Here is an 11,178-nt window from a genome sequence, read left to right as displayed (position 1 = left end):
AACGAACGTTAGAAGTACTTTCGTAGCAAAGTACTTTTCCGTTCGTGAAACTTTCTCGCAAATCTCTTGTTATGTTTTCGGTGACCCGGAAGAGATAATATTATACGTCATTACCCTTGAACGCGTTCAAGCCCTACATCACTAGGCCCAATTTGAACCCCTATAATTTTTTACTTTACCTAATGTATAAAATTACTAAGTATACAATTATGATTCTGTATGTACTGTTCGTATTTCATTTATGTATTGTATAGACGTTAATAATTTCCAATTATTACAAGACGAGTCACGAGATCCCCATGCGAACACCTTAAAAAGTTCAATACTTTGTACATTAAAAAGTTTTCCCCTTCGCAACTCTACACTTAGTTTAAATGTAGTGAAGAAACCTATTTACTTAAGATTTTATTTCTATCATGTCTAATTGGAAGCAATCGGCGCCCCATATAATTATCATTATTCAAAATTATAATGGGGCCGGACAAAATTTGACGGTAACAATGACTGAACATTCCTTAAAAGTCAGAAGCGCGGGAATCAATAAAGGATTTCCTGGCGGCGTGCCCACGCATGTGCGTGGCGGACTGATGCTCGAGAGCCTCCACTTCGACCACCAATTTCGGCAATCTAAACTAATTCAAAGCGAAACTTCTAAACTCACCTTACTTTAAGCTTCCTTGTATGTTTTTTATGAAACTGATTCGAGCGCAGTGGACTGGCTCGATGATCTCGGTCGTCGTAACATTAGCCTTAGCTGACCGTCAACCCTATGCATGATCAAATAAATCTCAATAATAAGGCTGCGTTATTGGGCGTATGATTCGCGCGCAGCGTCACTGCGGCTGGGCGGGACGGGAGGCTCGCGGCGGCGCGAGTTCGCGCGCGACACTCTAACCCCGCGGCCCGACCGCGCCACGTCCGGCGGATTGTCACGAACCTATGCACGAGCTCAGGACTCAGTATTAACATAGCAGTGCAGTGCGAACGGTGTGGTCCCATGTAGAGGATTCAGTGGTGTGTTGCTCGTGTGATGTGGGGAGTGCGATGGTGCTAGCGACCATGTCTCGGCGCCCACTGCTGCTCCTCACCCTGTTGGCGGCCGCGCTTGCCAACCAGTTAGAAGATATACCCCACAATGAGTAAGATCTAACATCGTTTCATTCCTCGCATTACTCTATAATTATGCAATCTGTGCTTTATTCATGATATATACTCGCATAGCTGATTTCTAATTCTACGTTAAAATTGCTTCGTAGTATTTAAGCTTTACGTTTAGCGCTGCTCTCGCTGAAATAATTCCCATTATGATCGTATTTTATAAAGGAAGAATCAGGATTACATTCAAGTATAATATACCTATGTGTTATTTTATCAAGCTAGTAGTTATATCATATAACTTATATGTTATGCAAGATTAAAAACAAAAAAAAGTACCTACTACAAACCCTGTCTTAAAGTAGGACGCTAAAACACATCTATCATTTTTTCATTATTATAATGTTAGATTGAATACTTCGTCAGTAGATTGCTTTAATTGAATCGTAATGCTTAAGTAAATTAGGTACCTACCTATTTTAAGATATAATGTGCCGGTTGACCTAGCTAGCTACGCTCGAAACGTTTCTTATCAAGTTTGTATTAAAATAATGATAGTTATTATGACTATAAGCATTTAAATACATTGATAATTATAATTAGGATACATAATTTAATTTTAACCAATCGTGATTAATGCTACAATATGAATTATTCGAATAATTTGTTTTGACGTCGATGATAATGGATATAGTTGGTACTATGTCCATTATCTAGGTACGAGTTTTATTTCAAATACTGATAGAAGTGAAAACGAAACTGAAATACAATTGAAACATCGCCTCGCACGGGTGTGATTCACTAATTAATATCCGACTATAATTATTCGACGCTATCTAGCTCCAGCATGCCATCTATCTACAGACTCATAGCTAACTTGATTTGATGGAATCTAGTTCAAACGACGTTTTATTATATCTAACTAGCTTCCGCCCGCGACTCCGTCCGCGCGGATTTCGGTCTTCGCGTGGATGGTTTATTTCTCCATTTTGAGACCTCTGACAATAACATCTTATAAATATCTATTGGACCCAATTCCCAAATACGGTTAGGCCTATAATAATACGCAACGTGTGTTCGCGGTTCTACGGAACAACGTCTATGGATAAAACTGAAAAATTAAGATTAATTTTTTTCTACGTATTTTTCCAGGATAAAAAGTATCCTATTTTACGCCCAGGATAATAAGGTATAATTATACCAAGTTTCATCGAAATCGAACCGCTAGTTTTCACGTGATGCCTTCACATACAGACAGACAGACAGACAGACAGACAGACAGACAGACAGACAGACAAAAATTTTTTTAATCACATATTTGGGTTTGGTATCGATCCAGTAACACCCCCTGGTATTTATTTTTTCAATATTTTCAATGTACAGAATTGACCCTTCTACAGATTTATTATATGTATAGATGTGCGCATATGAGGTGTTTTTTTTCGTGATAGTTATAGGGCAATTTAGTAAATTGTATTGATTATATAACACATTCATCATTTCAAATTTAAATTTTATTGAAATTTAAAGTTTAATTTAGAAACATAAATTTATATAAATGTTTATTAAGAGTAACAACGCGACGTAGCAAATACGTATAACGTAGTCAACGTACAATTTATTTTCATCAAGTTATGGCTAATTTTATTACTCATGATAAAACTAAATTAACTTTAAACTAAATAACTCTGCTAAGCCATTCAAATAATGCAAAAATATTATTTACACTTAGAAGACGATAGAAGTAAATGTACGCGCCCCGTTGGTGCACTGAGACTCTATGTCTATAACATAGAGTCACCAACGGGTCGCTACATTTTATCATAATGCAATAAAGCTTATTGCACATTAAATACAAAACAATGATAGAGCGGCGAGTGAAGACAGTGCTGGTAAAGCCCACATCAACAGCAAGAACAAGGGTACTTTCAATTAATGTTAAAAGCCATGCTAGCACGGTGCAGACCGCGCGTAATTTAAAAGGGGCTGCGTGCCAAGCTAGTGTCGAGACATGGCTGGTTAAACGTGCATCGTTGGCTTGATATTTTGATAATAGCCAACACGTTTCTCGTGCAAAGCTCTTTATGACACTTTAACCACTAGCAGTCGGTTTTTCGTAGCTTATTTCAAACAATCCGCATGCATGCATATAGAAGAATTTTTTAAAAATTAATTGACTAAATAAGTCAATTATTTTCCATTATTGTGCAAATTATTATAGATACGTATTAGACTTTTAATGTAATAAGCATGTCACTTAATTTTACTTAATTAAAAAAAAATACTGATATTTCGGATTAAAAAAAAAACTTTAATTGATATTAACAAAATTACGAATTTTCATAGGAAGAAAAACCTTGCATCTTAATTTGTATTTCCAAAGAAATATGAGCCATTTTACTATGAACGATATTCTGACTATTTCACTAAGCACTCACTGACAGGCAATTACACATCCTGTCAGTCGCCAAATTGCAAGGCTTCTGTTATTGAATGTTGCAACACCGTAATGAACTAAATTTGTATATAAGTAGATTTAAATTTTAAAGCAGCATTATTTAATATGAATGAATTTTTGACGCAGTGGACAAAATAATTAATCCCAAAATGCAACACAACTCTACATGAGAACTTTTCTTATACAGAGATCGAATTAATATCTAAATTAAAATAATTGTCAATAAAAGTCATTTGTATAATTATAAATGTTTCACCCATGACCCACAATTATACATAACACCGAATATAGCATTGTAATTAAGCGTAGGTAACCAACATACAAAACAGTATAAAATTTTACTTAAAATAAAATACATATTCACATTTTAACAAATCCATTATTCCTTCATCCAACTCAATTGCTGTAGCCTGTAACATCTCTGTATTGAATCGATAATTCAAAATCGAATCTATAATGGCGTGGCGTTGTCTGTCCCCCGTTTGCTGAACGAAAAACTTTCTCAAGAGACAGCTTGAAGTTCTGAGATGGATCAATTTTTGATAAACGACCTTTCGATGGTCTGGCATGCTTTGGATGACTGGACGTCTGCATTATATTATTTTGAAGCTCATGATTTTGTCTTTTATGTGTTTTTATAAAATGTTTGGATGCTATTCGATTATACCTACGTTTAGATATCAATAAGTTTACCAACATTGTAAATAATGTATTTACTATATTTTTACCATTTAGGTTAGAAATGAATATTTCTTAAATTTGAATGTCTTCAAGGTATAATAAAAAGTTTAATAAACAATTAAACTAAGTATTTTATGTTAAACCACAGATTACGATAAATCATGAACTACAATTACTTTCAATTTATGAAGCTTTGACCTCTGCCTTTATCAGCGGCAAATATCAGAGTCTGACACACACCCACCTAAACCTTTCAGGCGCGATAAAATTAAACAGCCCACAGTTAACTAAATATAGCTTGATTAGGTAATAAAATGCTGTAAGTTAAATGGCTCTTCTGAACCATGATTACTTTATTTAATTATGTATTAACGCAATGGCATGATAATTTGAGGATATCGTTATCATTATTTTTCAATAGATAGGTGATCACGTTAAGCATTTAATATCAATTATATTTAGAACTAGCTTCCGCCCGCGACTCCGTCCGCGCGGGTGTCGGTCATCGCGTGGATGGTTTATTTCTCCATTTTGAGTAACTCTGACAATGACATCTTAAAAATATCTATTGGACCGAAATACGGCTAGGCCTATAATATTACGCATCGTGTGTTCGCGTTTCTACAGAACAACGTCTATGGATAAAACTGAAAAATTAAGATTAATTTTTTTTCTACGTATTTTTCCAGGATAAAAAGTATCCTATTTTACGCCCAGGATAATAAGGTATAATTATACCAAGTTTCATTGAAATCGAACCGGTAGTTTTCACGTGATGTCTTCACATACAGACAGACAGACAGACAGACAGACAGACAGACAGACAGACAGACAAAAATTTTTTTAATCACATATTTGGGTTTGGTATCGATCCAGTAACACCCCCTGCAATTTATTTTTTCAATATTTTCAATGTACAGAATTGACCTTTCTACAGATTTATTATATGTATAGATAATTGATTGCAGTATGATTTATGAAAGTTTACATATATTCCTTAAAATTGTATAATATAATATTATTTTATTCGCAGTTTTATCGGGTATGAAGTTGCGGTAAACCCACGTATAAACCATACAACACTTTCATTATTTAAATTGGAAATCATTTATGCAAAATATTTCTCCTCATTTTTACAAAGCTCGTATTAACCCTTGGTAAATTGGTATTCAGATTCACGATACATATTGTTTGCATATTGTAAGTCCTTAATTATTGCTCTATACTCATTAAATATTAAATATTTTAAAAGTCTATTTGAGTTGGGTTTACTCAAATATACAATTTATTTGATCAATATCAATAAGAGATTAAAATTGGTTGTACAATTTGTTTTACAGTTTTCTAAGCAAAACATGTATCATGGCTGTTATATTTTTTTTTCTACTTGTTATTTCCTTGAGCAAAATTCTTATTTTTAAGGTTTATCTACGTATATCATAACCATGACCAGTTTGTACGTGTCATAAACCCACAACATTCTTACATATTTTATTTCATCATATTTTGTACAAATATTTCAATCACGTCAAGTGTAACAAGATAAATATGTTCAGTCTTGCAAAACCGCACAATTTGTAGGCGTGCTTCATTAATTAAATGATATAAAATTATCCGTACACACTGAAGAAGGCGAGGGGAGTAATGTAGTACAATTTACTAGAAGCGTAGGCGTCAGTCGACGACCGGAGGCTCATATTGCTGAATCGTACTGCATTGTGAGCCGTGGGCTGAACGAATATACTCCTATTTTTTTATCTTGATATCATCCCTGAATCCACACAATAGTATGTAATTATATTTTACAATGGATGAATTTTATCAGGATTGAAAGGGTTGAATTGTTGTAGTTATTTTTAAATACTATGTATTTTTCGTTTATTACAGAACATATTTATTTTGAAATTGACAGTGTTCAATGTATACAGAGGAATGTGCAAGAAATAATTACAGATAACCTTTTACAAATAAATAATTAAAAGTTAAAAGTTACCACATTACTAACCTTTAAAGCTGTTAATAATATATAGATGGTTATATGCAAGCAATATATTCATAGTTTATTTTCCAAGAAACAATTTTATGACTAAATTAAAATTAATTCCAAACACTCGCTTGGTGAGCTTGAGCGCCGCTCGGCGTAGCGCTACGACACTCGTAGCTACGTAGAGCTACTTTTTAATCTATATTTTAACGTTAATAATTTTCCGTAGTAAATAATATAAATTTGTAGCTTTATTAAATTTAAATCCTTTTAAATATTACTCTAAAGTTTATTTTATTTATTTTACATTCTTGAAGAACATTTCGGGTTTAATCATAATGATCAAATATCCAAAACAATGTTCACTTAAAACTTAAAAGTTATTTAATAAACAGATAAAAAAGTATAATAAAATTAACTTTGAGATACAACATGATTTAACAACATAATTACAAATCTCAAGGGTCAAATATGTCTTATCTGTTATCCTCGATGTTTTCAAAATTTCAAAGTTTTCCGTTTCAGATTATCAAATCTGTTTCCATAGAATATTTACTATTCATTTTTTGAACCGATTCAAATCTCAAGAAATACCTTTACAAAAGTACAACGGAGAATCATTGGTGGTTTCCGAGCCGGAAGCCGGGGCGGCAAGGAAAAAATTACGGCCGGAGTGCCTATATTCCGTCAAAGGCTTTTAAAAATAATCATTTTTCAAGATACAGGTACTTTATAATTTCTTGGAATTACCAAAGTTTCACGGGAAATTTTGGCGTTCCCAAATGAAATTTTATACATTTTCATGATAATAATGCACAAGCCACAATGTACGTTATTTTTATACACAAGAGCTTAACAACATATAAAATTACCAATGGCTTTTAGAAAAAAAAAATTCATCAATACAATTCCTAAGCCGAAAGAGCTAATAAAGAAATAAAAGGGACAATTAAAATTTTTATTTCCAAGCGTACCCGAGTAAATGAAACTAGTTATGATCTGTTTCCACAACGTAAATATTTGCGGAGCGGCACGCGGGGCACATGTCAAAGGCTCCGGTATTGATCTAGAGGTGCGGGGTGCGGGCGGCGCGGGGCGGGGCCCTGGCGTACTACGGACGCTGCCTTACGTAAGGCGCGCGTCTGACACCCGTCTGAACGCTGATTAATAAAACAACGACTATCGACTCGATTACCTGATAGTATTTATCTAAATGAAGCAATCGCTTACATCTCACGGCTTATAAGTAGCGGAGGTTAATGCAAATTCACTTCACCAAGGTTGTTATTTTTAAAATTAATCTTTCACGCAATTATAAATATGCGCACAATTTATGAACACTTAAATGAAATATATTGTATTGCTGGGGTACTTAGAATAAGGTTATTATATTTTTGGGAAATTTTCAGCGTTTTTCCAAGAATTAAATTTTCCTAATCTGCTTACCGGCCTTACGTAATTATTATTTATTACCTATGTAACACAACTTTTATAATTTAAATTTTAAGCGTTAGATACCTTTTTTAATCTTTTTGAATTATATAAAATTACCTTAATCTTATAATAATGGCTTTGTACTAAAATACAAAGAGTAAATCGCGACTCAATTTAAAACTTGAAATTACCCTTAAAAAGTGAAAGAATGCCACGTACCCTATCACCTAAACCGTAAACAAACCTCTACATTAGCCACGCAACATCCCAGTAACCTACTTTTATTGCAAATATCATTTGAACATTATGCACAATGTTGCAAGCTCACAATCGCAAACTGAGAGGAACAATATGGGCACTCGTAAAATCAGGTGAGAGGTAAATCGGGTCGGTCCTTCAGCAAGCCCGGGTTAAACCTATTACAGTAACAAGATATTTTAAGCGGATACCCGCACACTTAATCCAACTTTCTTTTGTTTTTCAATGGCGCCGTGAGCTCGGTAAACTATTGAGTTAACGTTTCTCTGTGAGTCGTGCGCTTAAACGGTAAAACGATTGATAATGAAGTCGGTTAAAAACGTTTGTATCTTCACGTAAAACATGCAGATGAATTATTTACGTACCCTGAATGTAGCAAATTAATTTATAATTGCGATTAATACGTTTCTGTGAATTACTTACTCTAGAAAAATTTAATGCAAAAAGTATAATATGATTACAACGTACATGTGACAATTTTATTTGTTACTAGCTTCCGCCCGCGACTCCGTCCGCGCGGATGTCGGTCTTCGCGTGGATGGTTTATTTCTCCATTTTGAGTACCTCTGACAATAACATCCTATAAATATCTATTGGACGCAATTCCCAAATACGGCTAGGCCTATAATAATACGCAACGTGTGTTCGCGGTTCTACGGAACAACGTCTATGGATAAAACTGAAAAATTAAGATTAATTTTTTTCTGCGTATTTTTCCAGGATAAAAAGTATCCTATTTTACGCCCAGGATAATAAGGTATAATTATACCAAGTTTCATCGAAATCGAACCGCTAGTTTTCACGTGATGCCTTCACATACAGACAGACAGACAGACAGACAGACAGACAAAAATTTTTTTAATCACATATTTGGGTTTGGTATCGATCCAGTAACACCCCCTGGTATTTATTTTTTCAATATTTTCAATGTACAGAATTGACCCTTCTACAGATTTATTATATGTATAGATAGATATTTTAATAGTGTTAGTTTTATGAAGCTTTTTATGTATGTAATTAGTTATTCAAACACATACTCCCATGTACCTACGCGCAATAACTAATAAAGAGGTATTATAAACTCTATACTCACAATTTAATGCTTAGTGTATAAAAAATAAAAACACTTCTTTAGTTTCGTGGGCTTATGAAAACCGCCAATCAGTGGGCATTAAAAAAATCCCTACTTCTGTGATTGCCCGCGTAACTTGAGAACAATACCGACGAAACCTTCGCTGATTGCTAATGAGCATATTGTTGTATAACTTTGATTAAACGATACGAACTGAATATTATATTAAACCATTTAAGGTTAGCTCATTTAATTAATTCGTTTCTTGTTTTTTTCCGTGAAATATACACTCAATTCAATCGCCTTTCATCTTTAAATTTCACTTATACAATACACATTAAATGATATTTAATTAAAATATAAATTCGCTTCAATACGTGTTACTAATACGAAAATAAATCGCAATTTCTATCTTGAAAAGGTTAGCTTTGTCAATAAGAGTTACAGTATTTTAAATGGGGTCACGCGACGTATTGTGAAATTTAAATAGAATTTATTAATAGATTGTTGAATCAAATGTTGCTTTTAGAATGAACCGGTACGATAAGCTCTATATTTATGTTTGGATTTATTAATACATACCACGCCTACAATTTTACATAAAATAATACGTTAAATTTCCTATCAGAAAAGATAAATGTGAAATATTTGTTCTATACATATGTTTTTCGTCATTATTGAGATAATAACTCTACATTGCAACAAATCTTGATATATCTTGATACCTTTGAATTGACTACACGCGACACATACTACAGAGCCATTGAATGATGTATAGCGATCATTGATCGATATTATAATACGATTTCCTTCTTTGGTCACAGAAATAATCCCGAGGGAAATCTTAAGTTCAAAATGAGTTTATTTTTTAAATGAAATCCATTGGCCGTTGCTGTGATAATATTTCAATCATAAAATGGTAGAGAATTCTTATAAAAAAATGTATTGAACACTGTTCAGTTACATTAAAAATCATATATTTGTACCCTTTCTTGAGATTTTATCATTCAGTTATATTTGCAAACAATTTTACGACAGGGTGTGTTCTCGCAGTGTGTACGGAAATCGTTGTTTATTTGACAATGTCTGATTTCCCGACACAATTTGCCAATTTGACACCAAATATGACTTCATTTGTAACAAGGACAAACATTTGTTATTATATTTTTATTGCTTTTTGCTACACATAAAAATTCCATATTTCATAGGTACGTGTTTGAATTTGCTCTTTCTATTCAATTTACTCACTTACTTGGTTATATGATAGCATTTAATAATCTTTTTCCGTTCTATTTCAAATATGTAACGTTATCTGGTAGCTATGTATATTTTTTTTCAACACATGATTTCTATATAATACAAAGGAACATTTCCATATGAAATATCTAAACATGGTTCTTTCTAGCAAACTGTAATGTATCTTTATTAAAAACGTGCTTCATTCCAGCGAGCTTATTCAACTTCAACTTGCAATAAAAACACGAAATAAAAAAAACTACATTACTTTAAAGGCGTTTCTTTGAGAAAACATCTAGTTACATTCTGAGCGACCGTTCGTGGAATGGAACGCAGAGCTCATAGATCTAGTCAGATACTTAATTAAAGACTGTGATAAACGATGCGTGAGATGTAAGGTGGCGCACGTGTGAAATGTTATACGTTTTTTGTTACAGAGTCAAGAATTGGGCGTTAAAATTCGGCGTCGACTTGTGGGAATTCGGGCGACATTTCACGAAAATGAACCAGATACAGAACGTAAGTAGAGACCTTTTATATTTGCGTGCATTTTCACTTTGAAAGTGGTACTAGAGTGGAGGAACTGTGGGCTGATCGGTCGGACGCGTTGCTACAAAAACGCAGTGCGAGTTTGCGCCCGCCTCATCCCTCTTCATCCTGGAGGGAGGGGTGTCGCGACCCAGTTTCGGCGCCGGGAACGAGGACCCCATCGGATCGGATACCGCTGGATAGCACTTGCAACTCTCGAGTGCAATACTAGTGAGTGCTGAAACCGAGACCGACAAACGAGACTTCTCTAATCATATTTTTTAATTAAGATATTAGAGCGTTGTTAAGGGCACTTGGATATTAAAACATTAATTTGCATTCTAAATTTGTATATTATTAATAACGAAATGAAATCTAGACGATAAAAATCCTTACAAATCTTGTGAGGTTTTGTAATGACGAAACTAAAGA

At 33.8% G+C, this 11,178-nt stretch overlaps 1 protein-coding gene across 2 annotated transcripts in view; it reads left to right on the top strand.

Annotated features, from left to right (window-relative positions):
• Positions 1-904: 904 nt before the first annotated feature.
• The window catches only part of LOC123705066 (voltage-dependent calcium channel subunit alpha-2/delta-3), a 54,474-nt gene continuing 44,200 nt past the window's right edge, over positions 905-11,178 (top strand). For both annotated transcript variants that reach the window (XM_045653769.1, XM_045653689.1), the window contains exons 1-2: positions 905-1,139; positions 10,656-10,737. In XM_045653769.1, the coding sequence (XP_045509725.1) occupies positions 1,045-1,139; positions 10,656-10,737 (177 nt within the window). In that variant the 5' untranslated portion in view covers positions 905-1,044. The remainder of the gene's footprint in view (positions 1,140-10,655; positions 10,738-11,178) is intronic.

Source organism: Colias croceus, chromosome 1 (assembly GCF_905220415.1).
Source record: "Colias croceus chromosome 1, ilColCroc2.1".
Taxonomy (NCBI): domain Eukaryota; kingdom Metazoa; phylum Arthropoda; class Insecta; order Lepidoptera; family Pieridae; genus Colias; species Colias croceus.
This window is presented reverse-complemented; position numbering and strand designations above follow the sequence as displayed.